The sequence below is a fragment of the Podarcis gaigeae genome, assembly GCF_964106915.1.
Source record: "Podarcis gaigeae genome assembly, chromosome: 4".
Classification (NCBI taxonomy): Eukaryota; Metazoa; Chordata; class Lepidosauria; order Squamata; family Lacertidae; genus Podarcis; species Podarcis gaigeae.
Genome location: NC_139677.1, coordinates 101,679,253 through 101,699,944, shown reverse-complemented (window position 1 = coordinate 101,699,944; position 20,692 = coordinate 101,679,253). Strand labels below are relative to the sequence as shown.

The 20,692-nt window shown below is 44.3% G+C and overlaps 1 protein-coding gene across 1 annotated transcript in view; it reads right to left on the bottom strand.

Annotated features, from left to right (window-relative positions):
* The window catches only part of PGM2L1 (phosphoglucomutase 2 like 1), a 39,226-nt gene that overhangs the window by 12,782 nt on the left and 5,752 nt on the right, over positions 1-20,692 (bottom strand). The window contains exons 2-6 of the mRNA XM_083736763.1: positions 13,015-13,182; positions 7,624-7,730; positions 5,329-5,413; positions 4,002-4,085; positions 141-334 (exon numbers count right to left, since the gene is read on the bottom strand). Of these exons, the coding sequence (XP_083592889.1) occupies positions 141-334; positions 4,002-4,085; positions 5,329-5,413; positions 7,624-7,730; positions 13,015-13,182 (638 nt within the window). The remainder of the gene's footprint in view (positions 1-140; positions 335-4,001; positions 4,086-5,328; positions 5,414-7,623; positions 7,731-13,014; positions 13,183-20,692) is intronic.

The following is a 20,692-nucleotide window of genomic DNA, read 5'->3' as shown; positions in this document are numbered from 1 at the left end:
TCTTCTGCTCTTCCCTGTTCAAATATCTACGCCCAAGCCAAACATTTGCATCTTACCTGCTTCCAATTCTGAACCTCCACCTTTGAGGGCTTCTAACATATGGAATTGATGCTTACAGGAGTTGTGCTTTGATTTCTTACCTATGGTAACAGATCTTTTTCAGATCTTCCATGTAGCTTGCACAGATTTCCTTCAAGGGATCTCGTGTGAGAGGGCTGCTTTCTACCAGATTCTCATTCCAGGAGTCGTTCCACGGCTCAACACATTCCTCTATACACTTCAGGATTTCTTTGTCATGAGGAGATGTGATCTGAGCGCCATTTTCCCAGTATACCTAACGTGAGAGTTGGGAAAGGGTAAGAATTCAACCACTGCAAGACCTCTGGGAAGGGTCTGAGCACTCCAAAATTTAAATGCCAAACGTTCAGCAACTATAGCACGAGAATGCATGTGGTGATGTTTAAATAAACATTCACATCTTTATTGATAAAGAACAATTAACGTGATGAAAGAATGATATAGTGGATTGTATAAAACAGTGGTATAATAAGGAGGCAATAAATCAGAAATGGAAGCTGAGGGAAGTCCAGGAGAATCATAGAATCATAGAGTTGGAAGAGACCACAAGGGCCATTGAGTCCAACTCCCTGCCAAGCAGGAAACACCATCAGAGCACTCCTGACATATGGTTGTCAAGCCTCTGCTTAAAGACCTCCAAAGAAGGAGACTCCACCACACTCCTTGGCAGCAAATTCCACTGTCAAACAGCTCTTACTGTCAGGAAGTTCTTCCTAATGTTTAGGTGGAATCTTCTTTCTTGTAGAGGGAGGGAGGGGGTGACCATGTGTAATATGTATGTTATTGATATGAGATGTTTTTAAATAATAGAAAAGAAAACTAATTTAAAAATTCTTTAAAAAAGAAGAAAAAGAATGCATGTAGTGATGCAAGCTCTACGAGAAAAGTGAGGAACCTGAGGCCTAGGGGCCAATGTGGCCCCTCAGCCATCTATACTTGGCTCTCAGAAGTCTCACCAGACCACGGCTCCTTAGAAGCCCTCCTCAAGTGCTTCTGTCCAGCTAATACCTCCTGCGTGCCTGGAGAGAAATGTGGGTGGGTGGGCTTGCAGGGCTAGACTGTAGCCTACTGTAAGAAGCTAAGCATCATATCTGCTGTTCTGCCGGCTTTGACTTCATTTGGGCTGAAAAAGCCTTGATCTATAAAATGCAACAGCAGCACACTTTTTCAAAAACGGTGCTGGTATATCACTTTTCTATGTAAGTATTCTCCACTTGGTTTGTATTTTTGAAAACAAAATTGAAATGATCAATAAACATACATGCTCATTTAGCAATACAGAACTAAGTTCCACTTTGGAAAGAACTCTGAAGGGCAAATAAGTCAATATTTGATAGTCTGATGTATCAGAATAATAAAAAAGCTGTGGTTGGTGTTTTATTATCCACTTTTAGAAATTCATAGTAAAGACAGTAATTAATTATATCAAAAACCAACTTGTACTCTGCATAGATCCACTGAAATCAACAAACCTGTTATTTATAGCCATTAAGTTCAATGAGTCCGCTCCAAGTAAAAGTTAGTTGAATACAACCCTAGTATTTGTAAAGGCCAGGGGCTATTTGGAAAGAGAGGGTTTCCTGTTGCTCTGTGCTGCTCATTCAGGCAGGCTCCCTTTAAAATTGTGTTAAAATGATATCTAATGGCATGGAAATGCACCTACAATGCCAGCTTTCAATACTCTGGGGGTGTCAAAATAAAAAGTCTTTCCACCAAAGTGTGAAAAACTCCCTTCACTCTCCCTTGGAGGGTATTTTCACCCAACATCATCCTATCAGCAGAGCTTGGCAGATGGACCAGGCCAAAGGTCCATTTAGCCCAGCATCCTTGTTCTTACAGTGGACAGGGAAGTTTTTAATGTGTGACATTTTAATGTATTTTTAATCTTTGTTAGAAGCTGCCCACTGTGGCTGGGGAAACCCAGCCAGATGGGCGGGGTACAAATAATAAATTACTATTACTATTACATCTGTTTGTCTATGGGAAGCCTGCAAGTAGCATTGAGCTCTCCCCACCTGCAAGTCTCATCAAGTTTTAGCAGACATTTTACATATAAACACAGAAAAAAGAACAATTTATTGCAGGGGTCGGCAAGGTTTACCTCGCCTGGGCTGGTTCACTCCAGTGGAGATCCATCTGTGGGCCGGATTGTGCGCGCCCACGATTTCTGGCGTCGGCGCAGACATGATTTCCGCCATCTGTGCATGCACAGGCACGATTTCCGGCGCCACGGAAGAGAGTCCCTGCACCGCGCTGCACCAGTTTAACGCAGCGCGCGGGGACTCACCAAGCAATCAATCTGTTCGGTTCGGGGGCGGCTAGTGGGCCAGTTAAACAACCCCCGTGGGCCGCTTGTGGCCCATGGGCCTTAGGTTGCCTACCCCTGATTTATTGTCTGTGCAAACCAGTAGGGGCCAAAGAACCAAAGCAGAAAGCATGCATTTATTTTCATTAAAAGGCAATTATTCCACTAACAGAACATACAGTATGTGGTGTTCCATTCTTGAGCATTTTCCAGAATATTACAGTCTGGAAACTTCCTGACATCAGGTCAGACCACTGGATCCATCCACAAGGATGGAAGAATGAGGAAACCTAAAGAACTACGACAAGAGAAACTGATGGACTTTGCAGAACTGGCAAAACTGACACATAAACTACGGGACAAGGATAACTGTGACTTTAAAGATGAATGGGAACCTTTTACAAAGTATTTAAAGAGGCAACAAAGTGAACTGGACTCCTTGGCAGGCTTTGAATAAACACTCACAAACTTTGTATTGATAATAATCAGTCAGATAAATTAAGGATTTATACAATTTTGTAACATGCAGAGAATAGCATCTATAGAGAAACCAGAGATTGGAACTGAGGGAAGTTGGGGGGGAGGGGGGGTTGCTTTATGGGGGGGGGGAATTAAGGATGATATGTTTTGTTTATATTCCATATATATATATATATATGACCATTGAATCCATCTAGCTCAGTACTGTCTACACTGACTGGCAGTGACTCTTGAGGGTTTCACACAGGAGTTTTTTCCAGCCCTAACTACCGTATTTTTCGCCCTATAGGACACACTTTTTCCCCTCCAAAAATGAAGGGGAAATGCGTGTGCGTCCTATGGGGCGAATGCAGGCTTTCGCTGAAGCCTGGAGAGCGAGAGGGGTCGGTGTGCATCGACCCCTCTCACTCTCCAGGCTTCAGGAGAGCCGCAGCGCCAGTCCCACAAGGTCGGGGGACAGCGGGGAGGCGGAACGCCGCCATCCCGCTGTCTCCCGATGTGGTTTGGAGGCTGACGGCGGGGAGACGCGTGCTTCTCCCAGCCGCCAGCCCCGCCAGCTCCGGGGACAGCTGGGAGGCGCAGCGCGTCCTCCCTCTGTCCCCAGACCTGATCTGCAGGCAGGCGGCGGGGAGAAGAGCGCTTCTCCCCGCTGCCTGCCCCGCAAGCTCCGGGGACAGTTGGGAGGCGCAGCGCGTCCTCCCTCTGTCCCCGGACCTGGTCTGCAGGCGGGCTGCGGGGAGAAGAGCGCTTCTCCCCGCTGCCTGCCCCGCAAGCTCCAGGGACAGTTGGGAGGCGCAGCACGTCCTCCAGCTGTCCCCGGACCTGATCTGCAGGCGGGCTGCGGGGAGAAGAGCCTTCTCCCTGCTGCCGGCCCTACAAGCGCCTGGGGGGGAAATAATTTTTTTTTTCTTTATTTCCCCCCCAAAAAAACTTGGTGCGTCCTATGGGCCGGTGCGTCCTATGGGGCGAAAAATACGGTAAATATGCCATTGGGGACTGAATCTAGGACCATCTGCTCTACCGCTGATTTAGGACCTTTCCCCAAACAATTACAGTATCTAACACAGATCTTTTCTTAGACTCTTGATTTAAAGGATTGTTAACAGCTAGCAGGCATCTAGAGAGTTCTCTGACGTACCTTGTAGCCATTGTCTTCCTTACGGTTATGGGAAGCAGTAATCATCACCCCAGCTACAGCTCTGAGCTGCTGAACTGCGTAGGGCTGCAAGACAAAAACCACATTCACTCTCCAGGATGCCAGGATTTCCGAAACAGCCCAGATAGGAACTCAGGATATTCCAAGTGTCTGGACAACTGATGCAAGAAGAATATGTGGACCCTTGAATGACAGCTGCCATTCAGTATGACCTTTGAGTTAAGCAGCGTTTTTGGCTTAACATTGCTATTAAACAAAAGAAGAATCCCTAGATATTTCCCAAGTCACATCCTCTAAACAAGCAAGTTATTATAAGTGCTCAGAGCTGTTCATAAGATTAGTGCCAAAGATACATAAAAATCAATATGCCTAACTGAGCCCAAGATGGTGTTGTGTCCCGGAAGACACGCACATTCCAATGATATCAAAAGGCCTGAAAACATGTTCAGCTCTCTCTGTATTGCACCCAAGGCTGCAGTCCAGAAAGCCCAGGCACATGGAAGCAAAGGCTTCGGGTTTTGTTTCTAAGCACAAGCCACTTCACACCCAAGGGAAGAGTTCAAAAATCTACTGCGCATGCTGAGATGGGTTGGAGGCCAGGATTTTGACCTTTCACGACTCTGGAAAGCAAGTGCTACAAACGGTAATAATGGTAATCCATACATTTGAGGAGCCCATCTGCCATAAGTCGAGATATGTTCAGTGGGCAGACCTTCTGTAATGTTATTTGTGCAATTTCTGGTATGAGAAAGAATTGCAGCTCCAAGAGACTTCCGGTAACACATATTCACATCACACCCCCATTTAATTATTTATTTGATTGATCAAATTTATACACCACCCTTCATCCAAAGATTTCAGGGTGGTTGGCAAGAGAAAAATACAGGGTAAAAGCACAAAATAAATAGTGAAAACAAAAACAAAACAAAAAATAACCCCCAAGCATCTGATATATACATGTCGATGTTGCAACAGGTTTCAAATGGTTTTGAAACAGGGGTTCAAGTCACCTATTCCGACTCTAGCAAAGGATCACCAGAGGATATATACTGGTAATTTCATCAAGCCAAGGCCTGACATTATTCAGAGTTCTAATTTCTACTTTAAGTATCAAGCACACCACTGCTCCATTACCATATGTAAATGCTAGCCCTTACAGCAAACAAACTGTGATCAATCCAAACATTCATTTCTTACCCCAGGGACTGCTGTGCCACAACATTCAATAAGGTTTCGCACTGGAGATGTGGATCCAGTTTAGGACCTGCTGGCCATGTTCCCAATAATAATAATATAAGGACGGACTTACCACAAAAGGAGTGGGAACATATCTTGAGAACAGGTAGACAGGTACACCCTTAGCAAGCAGGACTGCTGCTGTGAGCTTTGCAAGTCTGTGGAAGACAAAGAATGATAATGTGGCTCTCCTGTCCATTGCACTATGCCCCAAATCCTAAGACAAGACAAATTCCCATTTCCTTTTTTAAAAGAAGAAGAAGAAAGTGGCAAATGGAGAAATAAATGGGTAATGTCACCTGACCCAATGTAGGGCAGCTAAGGGTAGCTTCCCTGTTAAGAATCATTATGAAAGGGATCAACAATAAACTGCAAATATCACTATGCTTTTATAGGCATCTATAGTATTGATCTATAGTATCTAAGTATCTAAGGGACGCGGGTGGAGCTGTGAGTTAAACCACAGTGCCTAGGACTTGCCAATCAGAAGGTTGGTGGTTCAAATCCCCGCGATGGGATGAGCTCCCGTTGCTTTGTCCCAGCTTCTGCCCACTTGGCAGTTTGAAAGCACGTCAAAGTGCAAGTAGATAAATAGGAACCACTCCGGTGGGAAGGTAAACGGCGTTTCCGTGCGCTGCTCTGGTTCGCCAGAAGCGGCTGAGTCATGCTGGCCACATGACCCGGAAGCTGTACGCTGGCTCCCTCGGCCAGTAAAGTGAGATGAGTGCCGCAACCCCAGAGTCGGCCACGACTGGACCTAATGGTCAGGGGTCCCTTTATTGTATTGCCACACCTGGAATACTATGCACAGTTCTAGTTGCCACATCTCAAAAAGAGGATATTGTAGAGCTGAAAAACATGCAGAGACAGGCAATCAAAATACCGGTAATTTGGTATTTTCACACAAGGAAAGAGCGCACCGTTGGGGGCCTCTTAAGGTGCGTAAGGGGAAATATGACAGAGAAATATAAAATTGTGCCTGGTGCAGATAAAGTGGATAGAAGAAGAAGAAGAAGAAGAGGAGGAGGAGGACGAGTTTGGATTTGATATCCCGCCTTTCACTCCCTTTAAGGAGTCTCAAAGTGGCTAACAATCTCCTTTCCCTTCCTTCCCCACAACAAACACTCTGTGAGGTGAGTGGGGCTGAGAGACTTCAGAGAAGTGTGACTGGCCCAAGGTCACCCAGCAGCTGCAGGTGGAGAAGCAGGGAAGCGAACCCGGTTCCCCAGATTACGAGACTACCGCTCTTAACCACTACACCACACTGGCTCTCTCCCCCTCATCTAATTTTTCTCCCCCTCATCTAATAAGACTATAATTTGGGATCATCTAATGTAGCTGAATAGTGGGGGTCAGTTCAGGACAGAATACAGGGAAGTCCCGCTTGATGACAATCAACTTGTACAGCTTTAAGAGGGGATTAGTCGAATTCATGGCGCAAAAGGCTATCAACAGCTGCTGGTCATGGCAGCAATATGCCACCTCCAGGATCAGAGGCAGGCAGCATATGCCTCTGGACGTGGCACTGGGGAAAGAACAGCAGGAGGGCTATGCTGTTCATGTGCTACTTGAGGGCTTCTTGCGGGGCAATGTGGGAAACAGGATGCTGAAGCAACTAGGCTTTTGGTCCAATCCAGCAGGGCTCCTCTTGTGTTATGCTTGAGACGGAGAGCTGAGTCAGCATTCAGTTCACTGGTACAAACACCTATCATTTGAGTTGCAAGGCGAGAAGGAAGCTAGGCTATATTCCTTATACTATGTTTGTCTGCACTCCAAATCTACTATGGTTCTCTCACTCTCCCTCCAGGGGGCACAATATGATGTCTGTAATGTGCCAAACATGGGACATATCTGCTCTCTAATTCTAAACTACTGAAACTCAAAGAAAATACAACAATACACACACACTGCCAGAAGGTCTCTCTTGAACTGGCCTCATATTAAATAGTTCAGTGGCTTTTGAGAGGAGTTTTTAAAGCATCAGGAAGGCTTGGGCAGAGGTTCTGCAAATCTGCCTGATCCTAGGCCTTATCTGTAGGACCTGACACAAATTATGCATTTAATGAAAAGAGCCAGGCCTGTGCAACAGGTGTAATGCCTAAGTATCAAATCCATGGCTTGAGTTACTCTGTGCCTGACTTCAGCCACCAAACTGCCCCTTATGACTGAAATGAGATCTGTAATGTGGCACAACGGAGGCTACGCCTTCGTGTCGCTTTCAGATACAGACGTTCGCATTCAAAAAGAACTGATATATAGTCCATGTTTCTTCTCATCTTCAAATTTTAAAAGTTTGATTTCTGCTTAGTGCAAAGGGGACTTAGTCATTCCATGGCAATCTTGTTTCTACTCCCAACAAAGCCCATACCTTAAGCTGCTGCAACTGCTGGTTATCTGGCCTCGAGTATCATATCCAACAACAAAACCACGTTGCTTGAAGTCTGGAAACGATTTCTCAAGGTATTTATACATCCCCTGCAGGAAAGTAAAAAGAGAAGTCCCATGCATGAAGCCTCCTATTTGATTAGGTTTTCAGACCTTCCCTATTCCACTGGCACAGGGAAGTTGTAATAAAGAATTCTCTGTCCCAATTATGTAATCTGAATTTGTCATGGTGGACAAATTATATTATCAATTAGAGTTGTTTCCTTCTTTATTGAGCAATCTCAGGAGAAGCTATAGTACAATGTTTTCTCATTAGTAACTTCACATCAGTCCTGCAACGTTGGCTACACCAAGTTAATTACCCAAAGCCTCCTGGTTGGGGAGCAGGTGGAACATCTGAACCTTGGTCAACCATAGTCTCAAATCTGGCACTGATTACTGCCATCAGCAAGGCAAGAGAAACAAAAGGGAATCCATAAATTTGACTTTAATTCACCCTTACCAACTGTCTCCAGTGCTATTCAATGAAAAGGTTCCCTACATAGTAAGCCAGGTACAGTATGAGGAATCTTTTTGGCCCAGAGAGCCAAATCTTTAGCTTCCCCCAATCCATGAGCCAACTCTGACAGGTGGGTAAGGCCACCCACCTATCAATCATCTGATGTCGCAATTATGCCAGGCGACTGAAAGATGGGTGGTACCACGGGATTTCTCTAAAGTCGACCCACGAGGAAAGGGTCTGCTTCACTAGCAAAGCAGCAGCCAAGCAGGACTGAACTCCACACATCAGCTGACATCACCCAGTGATGTAAACTGATGGTCAGGAGGGTGTGGTTTGGGGAAAATAACCTTATGGGACAACCTTGGCAGCAGGTGAAGACTGGCCCACAGGCTGGAGGTTCCCCACCCATGTCAGCAAACCTTCACAATGAATGGTACAGTGGTACCTCATGTTACAGACGCTTCAGGTTACAGACTCCACTAACCCAGAAATAGTACCTCGTGTTAAGAACTTTGCTTCAGGATGAGAAAGGAAATCGGACAGCGGCGGCAGCGGAAGGCCCCGTTAGCTAAAGTGGTGCTTCAGGTTAAGAACAGTTTCAGGTTATTTACTCAGCAGTAAAGCAAATTATTCTTCACATAATAATGGCTATTACTTATTCATATAGTCTCCAGCAAACATGGCATCTGCAGTTGTAGAACACTGTGGCCCAATTCAAACCACCATAGCTCGGTTTAATTAGCTAATATGAACAAATATTGTGCCTATACTCACAGACCCTTTCCCACTCAGGAAAAATATTTAAAATATGGTTACCAGGCTTGGAATAGGCCAGGATGGTGAGCCATCTTCAACCCGTGTTTTAAGAACCTGTCTTTTCCCAAACTTGGTAACCATGGTGGCCCTGTTTAGACATTAACAGGAAACTTTGGTTAAGTGAAGACTTCCTGGTTTATTATAGCACAGCGAGAATTGGTGAGGTCATTTATTTATTTAATAGTATTTCTAAGCAGTGTACAAAGTGACATTAAAAACACTACCATATAGAAATCCATTGGTTTTTTGCAGGAGGATGACATGCATGGGCAAATGGATCATGCTCATCTCGGTTTATTCAGCTGTGGTATGAACATCCAAACTAGACGTCTGCCATGGACTCTCCAAGGAGTCCCTAGGACTTGGCATCAGAAATTATGCTTAGTGCAAAATGCAACTGATGCCAGCCCTAGCATGTTTCATAGCAGTCTGCACTTGAGGTCTCTGATTAAGCAGATGGTTCCATAGGGAAGCAAGCAACCCTTTCCAAATGCAATACCACAATTTGTAATTTTACTTGGTCTGGGAGAACTTTTAGTACCAATTTCACTTTCAGAATGGCTGAAATAATGGTGCTGCTCATATTGAAAAGCCCTTTTTCTTCAGCTTCCCACAAATCCAGCATGGTTGTGGCTCAGATTGTGTACCATAGGACACCTCTTCTCTTGACTCAGCACAAAGCCAACATAGAGAGAGGCTCAAAACCTGAATGCTGATTAAGCTCCTGGCACTTCAGCCACAGCCAGCAGAAATCTCAGTCATGAGATTGCTGACCAGCTAGTTAGCATGCTTATCTGAGGCTCAGTATGACTGCACTGCAAAGCCTTTCCCCCATCATGCTGACTTTGATATAGATTTAGCTGGGACACCATGAAGGGCTTGGGGGTCTGCAAATTCATGCAAGGAGAATGGTGGACATAGTTTCATACTGCCTCTTTTCCCCACAAAAGCGTAAGAACGGGGAGCTCCAGAATCTGAGCTGTAAGGTGCCAAAGGTGGCCAACTCCCCATTCCCATGCCAGCCTGCCGGTTGCAACCCAGGCGGATGTGTGCCAAAAGAGGAGAGCAGCTGCACCACACTAAGCGCTTGATTAGCAAATAGTTCCAAATGGTATTAGCAAGCCAGCCAGGATACGATACAGGAGGGCATATGCAACCCAAGGCCGTTAACCAGTCTGTCCTAAGGGGAATAATCTTCCCAATCTAAATATTTCATTTCATTTCACTTTTCATTTGTATACCGCCTTTCTACATTACTATATGCAAGTCAGTTTACAAGCTGAAGAAACAACAAAATAGTCAACAAAGATGGTTTTATAACACTCTAATCCAATACAAAAAAGTCATAATATAAACATAACTTTAAAATAAACAACATATATCAAATAGTTCTATTCAATAATCTAAGGTATACCTGTACAGTGGTACCTCGGGTTAAGTACTTACCGTATTTTTCGATCTATAGGACACACCGGACCATAGGACGCACCTTGTTTTAGAGGGGGAGAACAAGGGAAAAAAATTTCTCCTCCTGCTTGGCTGAAGGGGCGCTACGCAGTTCTCCCTCTCTGCTGAAGCCGGGAGAGCAAGACTCTCCTGGCTTCAGCAAAAGGAACCTGAAGCCTCCGGAGCGCATCAGGAACTTGCGCTGCGCTCCGAAGGCTTCAGGCGGCTATCCCTGAAGCCTGGAGAGCAAGAGGGGTCGGTGCGCACCAACCCCTCTCGCTCTCCAGGCTTCAGCGTAAGCAACGCGAAGCCTCCGGAGCGTGGAGGGAGTGCTCCCTCTGCACTTCAGAGGCTTCGCGTTGCTATTGCTGAAGCCAAGGAGCCTGCATTCGCTCCATAGGACACACACACATTTCCCCTTGATTTTTGGAGGGGGGGAAGTGCATCCTATACAGCGAAAAATACGGTAATTCGTTCCGGAGGTCCGTTCTTAACCTGAAACTGTTCTTAACCTGAAGCACCACTTTAGCTAATGGGGCCTCCTGCTGCTGCTGCTGCTGCTGCCACGCCACCAGAGCACGATTTCTGTTCTCATCCTGAAGCAAAGTTCTTAACCCGAGGTACTATTTCTGGGTTAGCGGAGTCTATAACCTGCAGTGTATGTAACCCAAAGTACCACTGTATTTGGCATGGCAAAGCTGGACCAGCCCTGTACTTATTTATTTTCTAGTCAATGCAAAATGCAAATGTTTAGTCAAAACCAGTAATGTAGCTGGCAGCCTCCCAAAATGATTTCTCAGTCTTAGCCTTCACCAAAATGCAAATATAAACCTGAAACAAAGGACTTGAAGAAGACAAACAAGGATTTTCAAGAACTCCTGAAGTTCAGGGGAAAACCTGCCTTAACCCACTTGTCAAAGAATGCTGTCTTATGCAACAAAAAATCATTACCGAAGAAAATAACCACCAGTAAGGGAGATAACCTGCAAAGCTAGCACAACAGTGTTCGCAGAGACTTCCTGGTATCTGAACTGAAGTCTTCTGCCAAGAATGCTTATTATTACTTAGCAGCCAATCCAAAGTTCCTCGTGCTTCCAGTAGACCAAAACACAAAGCCGGCACGTGCTCTTCAGGCTGTCACAGCATGAACACTTTCAAAGTGAACAAAACAGAGAGGTCAGAAAGTACAAAGCTGTGTTTGCTTCCTCAGCAGTTGAGCAAGGCCCATGAGCACGTTTAGTTTCTTAAAGCCTGCCCTGTAGTAAAAGTGCTTTGGTACTCCTCATATGCACATATTAATTCGGTAATCATTTATAGTTGAAGGCTTTCAGCTTGTCAGCCGCTCATGTTCACAAAGGGAATTACATCGACCATACGCACACGGGAAGCTCAAATTTATATGGCAAGGTAGTTGACTTTTGTGTGAAACAGCTCTCTTTTGGAGCTCCTGAAATTTCAGCAAAGCCAACATAAACCCCCAAAAGAGAAGCCACACTGATGTGTAGTTCAGCTCCTTGGGCACAACTTTGCACAATTGGGTTCCTGCTTAGTGAGGCAGCAATGATGCCACTCTTTGTTTCCTCTGAATATACAGTGATATCTCAGGATGCGAACGGGATCTGGAGCCCCGTTTGCTTCCTGAATGGAACGTAAGATGCGACAGCGCGTCTGCGCATGTCGTTTTTCGCTGCTTCTGCGCATGCGTGTGACGTCATTTTGAGCGTCTGCGCCTGCGTGAGCAGCAAAACCCAGAAGTAACGCACTCTGTTACTTCCGGGTTGCCGCGGAGTGCAACCCAAAAGTGCTCAACCTGAAGCACATTCATCCACAGACACTGAAGATTTTTTAAAATGTAATGAATAAAAATGTTTTAAAACCGTAAGGCCGCAGTTCAGGGAGGCATTTGACTGTTCCACCTGGTCTTTTTAACTGCACAATAACCCTGTGAGGTAGATTAAGTTGCGAGCTAGAGACTGGCCTTAGCTAACTGCTCTAAACAGACAGGCAATTTTGTTCCCCTGAATTCTCTGTGCAGACTCAATTGGACAAAGCTTTTGTTCACCCTCCATTGTCCAGAGGTCTGCTCCCTCAAAGACTCTGCCCTTTCTCCCTTGCTACCCTGTTTGCTCAGAACTCTTTCCCAGAACACCAATATGATGCCATCTCTCTTCCTTGCTATCCCTCAAGGCCCACCTTTACCACGAAGGTTTCGTTATAACCTGCTATTTCCTTGCCCTACTGTAACTCATTCAGCAACTATACCTTAGCATGTGCCAGTGCCACTGAAACAGCTGTACATGCGGCTCCACATGCCTCCACTCCCCGCACTGTTGTTTCCGCTGTGCTGTATTAGATTGCAAGCTCCTCGGGGCAGAGATCTGCCCTCTTGTGCACACAGGTGACACTTCATAAATAACAGTAATTTTTGATTTCCTCTACTAATTGACTCCACGGCGTCCATACTCTTTGGGGCAACTACCACACACCAGAAGGGCTCAGGACTGGAAAGTGAAATGTTTGTGTTTGTAAAATACAAATATTTGTATTTGCAAGAAGAGGGACAGACAGTAGCATAGATTTCCTGCCTGCACCATGTTGCCTGGAGCTCACCTGTGTTGACTGGATCACAGTAAGATCATTGATGTAGCAAAAGCCGGCCCCCATGGCAGAGCGGAGCCCGGCAGTTCCAAAGGTAAGCCGATGGCATAGACGGTCCCGCAGCTCCTTATTCTTCCCATTTCGTAGCAAGTTTTCAATTTGCTCTTTCGTTTTCGGATTCTGCAAATGAAACACACAATAGGGTTATGTTTTACAAACACAAAACTCAGAACCGGACAGCATTTATGCTGCATGAAATCATATATGTTTGGGTTATATCTGAGGACTAAGTCTCACAGCCCTTTCAGCACATAAAAGCCACAACTGTTACGTCTGAATCTGCAGTAGCACACCAAAGCCAAGCCAAGTACAGAGCACGTTCTCTGCTGCCTTGACACAGCCTGACATGGTTACTGTATACACCAACATGAGCCCGGGGTGTGTGTGTATGTGCAGAATCTCTGCTGCTGTGGACAGGGAGGTTTGGTGAATCAACCCTGGCTGTTCTTCATCTGGTTATGTCTTTACCCCTCTAGAGAAGTGAGTAAATGTGGCCCAAGTACCCCAAACCAAGCTGATGTCAGTAGATAGCATCTTAATAAACCTCATGGCTGACTGCAAAGTCTGAACACTAGGATATAAGGGGTCAAGGGCATTAACAGATCATACAGTTCATAGCATGCAGGATCTACTCCCTTCAAAACAAAACAAATAGACTTATGTAAATTGTGCCAAGAAACATTTTCAAGCCAGAGAACATGTAGCATAAGTAGGTACGCTGCCCAGTTAGTCAGTATGGAACACAAGGCAACAAAACAGCCACTTGTCAATAAAATATCATTAAAAACAAAGAATCAAATAAAATACAATAAGCAGCAGTGATAGTATCTGTAGCAACCTGTCCCCAACAATTACTACATGATCCAAATGCCCGGCATCTCCAGACGCCACTGAGAAGATTGCTGTCCTAGCCTGTGTTATGTGCAGGATGACGATCTCGTTCAGAGCTTTCCAAACTGTGTGTTGCGACAGGTTAGTATGTCAGCTATAGTGTGTAGGTGTGTTATGCACCATAAAAATATATTCAAGTTTACCTGAGAAGAAAAACTAGAGGAAGAGCCAGTGTAGAGTAGTGATTAGAGTGCTGGAGTAGACCTGGGAGACCAGGATTCAATCTCTACTTGAGAATGAAGGCCATTGGGTGACTTTCAGCCAGTTACTGTCCTACAGCTTAACCTACCTTACAGGGTTGTTGTGAAATAAAAAGAAGAGGGGGGAAAGTGTGTATGCCAACTTGAGCTCTTTGGAGAAAATGTGTGATATTATAATAATAATAATAATAATAATAATAATAATAATTCTTCATTTAACCGATTCCCGTCCCCCCACCTTCTCAATGTCTATTTCCCATTCAGGTGTCCCCAGGGCACACGTATGAAGCACCAGCAATTCATTCCAGTCATATTCACTAAATGCTAAGAACAAGACAAAACCTGTTCTGAGATTAGGGGAAAATTCCAAGGTAATTTGTGGGAGCCTTGCACATATGCAAAGATTTGTTCTGCCAGACTCTCTGAAGTGGATATGTAATCACAGCAACCTTTGCTAGTTATTGCTTTCCTGCTTCAGCCAGAACTTGGAGCTGGCTGGCTGACAGCACGGAATGATCTTAAGTGCAATTTGTACTACATAATAAAACCAAACTACTTTTGATAACGTAGAGTTGCTCAACAATATGCATGTCTCTAAAGCCATTCTCCACGGTGAGCAGGGTAAACAGGGCTCCTCAGCAGGGGTTTAAAAAAGGCAATGGAATCTGAAGTCCCAAGGGTGAGTGAGCAACGGTGACATTTACCACAAAGAGGTCAGCCAGCTTCTAGGTCCAGCAACTGCAAGACACCAATCAGCTTGTGAAGCCTGAATAATATTTATTTCAGAATGAGGAAAACACCCATGGTGCAGTTTTAATGTTATTCAGTCTCCAGATCTAGCATTGCAAGCAGTTCAATAGAAGAAAGTCCTGAGAGTCACAGAGGGAAACTTTTAAAAAAGTTTCATTTCCTGTTGAAACCAAAGCAACTATGCGGCACCATGGAAATGAATATCAACAAACGGTTCTTCATGTCTGTTTTTAAATTATTCTTCATCTGAAGATATCAAGGCGGTTTACAATATAAAGACAAAACACACACACTGTAATAACAACCTGCCACTAGTTAAAGAGTTTCATAGAATGCAAAAAAACCCCAACAACAACAAAAATCTATACGAAGAACCAAAGGTTCAAAGTGTTGGTGCTGACCTTTAAAGCCCTAAACGGCCTCAGTCCAGTATACGTGAAGGAGCGTCTCCACCGCCATCGTTCTGCCCGGACACTGAGGTCCAGCGCTGAGGGCCTTCTGGCGGTTCCCTCGCTGCGAGAAGCCAAGTTACAGGGAACCAGGCAGAGGGCCTCCTCGGTAGTGGCGCCTGCCCTGTGGAACGCCCTCCCACCAGATGTCAAAGAGAAAAATAACTACCAAACATTTAGAAGACATCTAAAGGCAGCCCTGTTTAGGGAAGCTTTTAATGTTTAATAGGTTATTATATTTTAGTGTTTTGTTGGAAGTTGCCCAAATAATAAATTATTATTATTATTATTATTATTATTATTATTATTATTATTATTACCAACATCCAGATCACACACCCATATTCTGGAACGCGTGAGCGTTTGGTGGGTGGTGGAGCAGATGCACTGACTGCTTTAGTCCTCACCCACTTCACTTTAGTCCTCACCCACTACTGCCTGCTTTATAACCCAAGTTCCCCTGATTCAAAACTATTTCTATCAGTTTCCATTCATTTATCGACAGATGCTCTATGCCACTGGCACCTAGCGGCCAGCTTTTGCAGGGCTTCAAGCCAATGACTTGGCTCTGATCAGGGTTGTAGGCATTCTGCCATTCTACAGCTGCATCATGAAGGAGTGGAATTTTATTATTTTTAGAATAAATCAATCAATAACAAATGCAGCTGGCTCCACGGCAATGAATATAGAACAGCAGTAAGCCATCCCTGCTACCACACTCCCCGACTGTCCACTCCTGAGCAGCTCCTGCTTTGCGCATCTGCTGCGGGTGGCTGTTCTCCAGTGCTGTAGCTTCATCCCACTCCACTCCATCAGCAAGACAAAAGGGGCAGAAGCTGATGAAAATGGACCAGGATGTTGCTTAGGCCCAGCGCCAGCTGCTCTCCCCACCAATTAGAGGGCCTCGGAATTGGTTAGGCAGAGACGTAGTGCCACTATTATTATACTTCTTTCTGCACGAATGGGGCAGGGAATTGAATCTTGCCGAAAGGGTAAGATGTGAGCGACTGCAAATAATGAACAAAGCAGAGGGATGATTCATGGACTGTGGGAAATTAACCTTGGTTGAACTCTACTATTTTCTAGGAATTAATGCTCCTTTCACCACTGTGGCCTGGAAAAACAGAATCTTGCATCCCCAACTATCTCTTCTACAAACAACGCCAGGTCTAAATTTTGCTCTGAACTCTATTTGTAAAACAGGAGGATAGGAAAAATAAATTAAATATCATAGAATGAGTAATAAAATGAAAAGGAGGTAGAAACTGCGAGTGGAATTCATGTTATGATGAATGTTCTGTTTGTGCAGGCATTGGAGCTTGCCAGACAGAATGACCCCCCCCTCCACCAGCCCCCATGCACTGTTTTGGGGGTTCTCCCAACCCCCTCCTGCTGTTTTGGGGGCACATGGGGAGAGGAGGGCACGGACAGCACCATTACACAAGCTTATGTCCTTGCACAGGGTTTTTGCTGATGGGATTTGATAGGTAAATCCCACCCTGTAGATTTATATCTCTAAATAAAACTCAATGGAAGGTAAGCATTTATTGATAAATGCCATTTTGCATTTTCTTTTGCAGGGAGATGAAGAGCTAGACTCATGCATGGCTATGCATCGGGAGGTGAGCTGTAACAGTCACTCAGTATAACTTCCTTGTACTAGCACTGTTTTTCAAACCTTGACTGGATCTGCTAGCAGGGTTAGTAAAGAGTTTAGCTAAGGACGATTTGAAGTTTGCTTAATTTGTCCGCTACTTTTTGTTGAAGAAACAGAAAATTCTAAGTGGGTGCAAAACCCATTTGCAACTGATGTCACAAAGTTGTCTTTCTGCAAAAAGAGCGCATTTTAAAAATATTTATTTATTGCTTTTCATAAATATATTATATTATTTATTTATTTATTGCAATATAAAATGCTTGCTCTTCAAGCACAATATTCCATTACATTCAGAGCTGTCTTATTGCTGCATTTTGAATATTCTCCCCTGCCCCACCCACTCTTTGCATCTCAACTTGCAACTCTGTACAGTGGTACCTCGGGTTACATACGCTTCAGGTTACATACGCTTCAGGTTACAGACTCCGCTAACCCAGAAATAGTACCTCGGGTTAAGAACTTTGCTTCAGGATGAGAACAGAAATCGTGCTCCGACAACGTGGCAGCAGCAGGAGGCCCCATTAGCTAAAGTGGTGCTTCAGGTTAAGAACAGTTTCAGGTTAAGAACAGACATTCGGAACGAATTAAGTACTTAACCCGAGGTACCACTGTAATGACAGGTCATGACAAGGAGAGGGAAGGCTGGGTAATGAAAGGCTCTTGAAAATGTGTAGAGTGGTCACTTTCTTCCTACGGCTACCATATCAGAAAGTGGAACTCTTAGCAAATTATTCAAATACCCCACCCCACCAGCTTAGGAGAAGAAAAAGACAACATACTACACACATTTTCCCATAGTACTCACTAGAAGCTAGAAGCTACTTGCTTTTCCCCCCAGGTACAAATTATAAGCATGCTTTTTATTTTATCGATTTGGGTTGCATCCAGCGATTCTGCCCAGCACTAAGTCTTCCAGGGAGGGAAGCAATTTCCAGCAATTCTCCCTCTCGCTGCTGCCCCCCCCCCCGCCGCCCTGCATTCCGGAACCCTCCAGACAATTTTAGGAAGGGGAGGAGGGGAATTGCTGAAAATTATTTCCTTCCCCATTCCAATGACAGAAACCTGTCAACTGAACAAGGTTGTTTGATACAACCCTTCATAGCTCACCTCTCCTGATTTGTCAGACACAAGACTACAACAATTAAACTCTGATAAATATAAAACGGTAAAAGAGGCACACACGCAATGCAATATCCTCTAGGCATGCAAAGGAACAGCACCAGCGCAAGCTTTCGAAAGCCAAAGGAACAGGTTTCTTCTGCTTTTTCCTGATGATTTACTGTCATTTCTCCTCTGGAAAGAAGAGAGGAGGAGGCAAGCACCAGAATGCAAAGAAAATTAAAGACCAACACCACCTCTCCTCCTATTTTTTAAATTTATTAAGCAGGGTATTCAGCAAAGCTTTAATCAGTTAAATAAATGGACACAACTAAGTTAGGCCCATTCATTTCAATGGGTCTGAGTAAAACTTAGCTGAATAGCATTCTCAGTTTATATCCTGCCCTTCGTCCCAAAGGAGCCCAGGATGGCAACTGAACCTGGCGACCAACTACAAGCAGAACAGCTGCCTGCCACTGTGTGTGGCTGAATATGATCCCATCTCCCCACACCCAGGAGCTGAAATATGCAGAATGTTTCAAAGGGCAGCCCCACCTGGAGCACCTACTATAGCCCTGGAACCAATGCAAGGACAAAAGGACTGGAGGCTGAAGAATCAATAAAGGGGCTGGGACTGATCCTCCCTTCTAGGGAGTCATGATGCTGCTTTTCAGAGCAAGACAAATGGTGCACATATGCTCTCTGGGCTCTTCCGCCATCCAGCAACAGGTTGGATTACTTAAGATCAAGGCAATTCAGGTTTTGACCTGAAATAGCCAAGCAAAATATGTGGTGGTGGTGATGATGATGAATTAAATACGTATATCACCCTTCATCCAAAAATCACAGGATGGTTCACAACATTATAATACAAAATGAGAACACAAAATACATCATAATAAAAATTTCAAAAAACAATAAGACCCATCCCACTCCCATTATCATCTTGCCCATAACATTTTACTTATGTATAGCCATACTTTCTAAATCAGCATGCATACCCAAAATAAAATTAGCACACGTTAATCTTAAAAAGACCTGAAAGATATGAAAGTAAGCATAATTCAACTGAATGGGTATATCTTTGAAAGATGTGAATTATTTCTACGTGAAATTTAGTGATGTGGGCGGAAGGTTTTCCAAGATGTGGAGTTTTCCAGTGCTCATTTTTTCTGCAGAAAATTTTCCATTAATAAGTTCAGCTTTAACCATGAATGGATGCCAAATGCAAAGACACTATTAGGAAAGCTTGGCAGGTTCAAGGTTTTTAGCACTGTTCACTAAATACAAGTAAAATAAACAAGAGTATAAGTTTTTTTTCCAGTGAAAGGGTTCCTATGCAAAATTACCATAACATTTTTTTTCTGGAAAACCCACACCGCCAGTTAAAATGGTGTAGAGTTTTTCACACTGTAAAATTGTATCCCTATTCTCTAACCAGTCCTTCTGCACCCTGCACGCTATGCTGGAAGTTTTACTGAGCAAGTCAGATTAGATCTTACATCCCTAGGCTGTTATTTTCACAGCCACACAGCACCTGAGCATGCACAATATTGATTCACCAAGCTCCAGCATAACTCTTTGCTCTACACACCACCATCTTCAACAGAAATCAGACATTCACAATGCAAACCAAATGAAGAAAGTTGTTTAGTGTAATCTGAGACACATTTAAGTACCGTATTTTTCACTCTATAAGACGCACCAAGTTTTTGGAGGAGGAAAACAAGAAAAAAAATATTCTGAATCTCAGAAGCCAGATCAGCAAGAGGGATCGCTGCACAGTGAAAGCAACAATCCCTCTTGCTGTTCTGGCTTCTGGGATAGCTGCGCAGCCTGCATTCGCTCCATAAGACGCACACACATTTTCCCTTACCTTTTAGGAGGGAAAGGGTGAGTCTTATAGAGCAAAAATACGGTATCTTCTTTATAACACCAGAGAACAAGCTGCAGTCATGCACATATCTCAAATGGTCAGCTTCACAAGAATACATTTTTTGTATATTTTTAAAACTGAGAAGTGATCTCATTTGTGCAAAATTCCAAGCACGAGAAAGGGCAGTAGCTCAGTAGTAGAGCATTTCTGTTTTGCCTGCAGAAGGTCCCAGGTTCAATCCCTGGTATCTTCAGGTAAGGTTGGGAGAGATGCCTGCCTGCCAGAAACCCTAAAAAGCCACTGTCAATCAGAGTAGACAATGTGGAACTAGATGACTGAGTACTGTATAGGGCTGCTTCCTATGTTCCACTGAGAAGAGCGAGCTGATAAAGATGAGGCAGATCTGTGTTTTTCCACAATTTGAAAAGTTTCCATAGTGGGTGCAGAATCAAAAGCCTGAGATAGGAGCCAAGCAGACGGAGCCCTGCTGTAAAACAGGGCTAAAAACAAGGGATTAAGCTGTAGACAATCCTGATGTGATTCATATTGTTGTTTCCTAAAACCTTTACAGTGGTACCTCAGGTTACAGACGCTTCAGGTTACAGACTCCGTTAACCCAGAAATAGTACCTCGGGTTAAGAACTTTGCTTCAGGATGAGAACAGAAATCGAGCGGCGGCAGCGGGAGGTCCCATTAGCTAAAGTGGTAC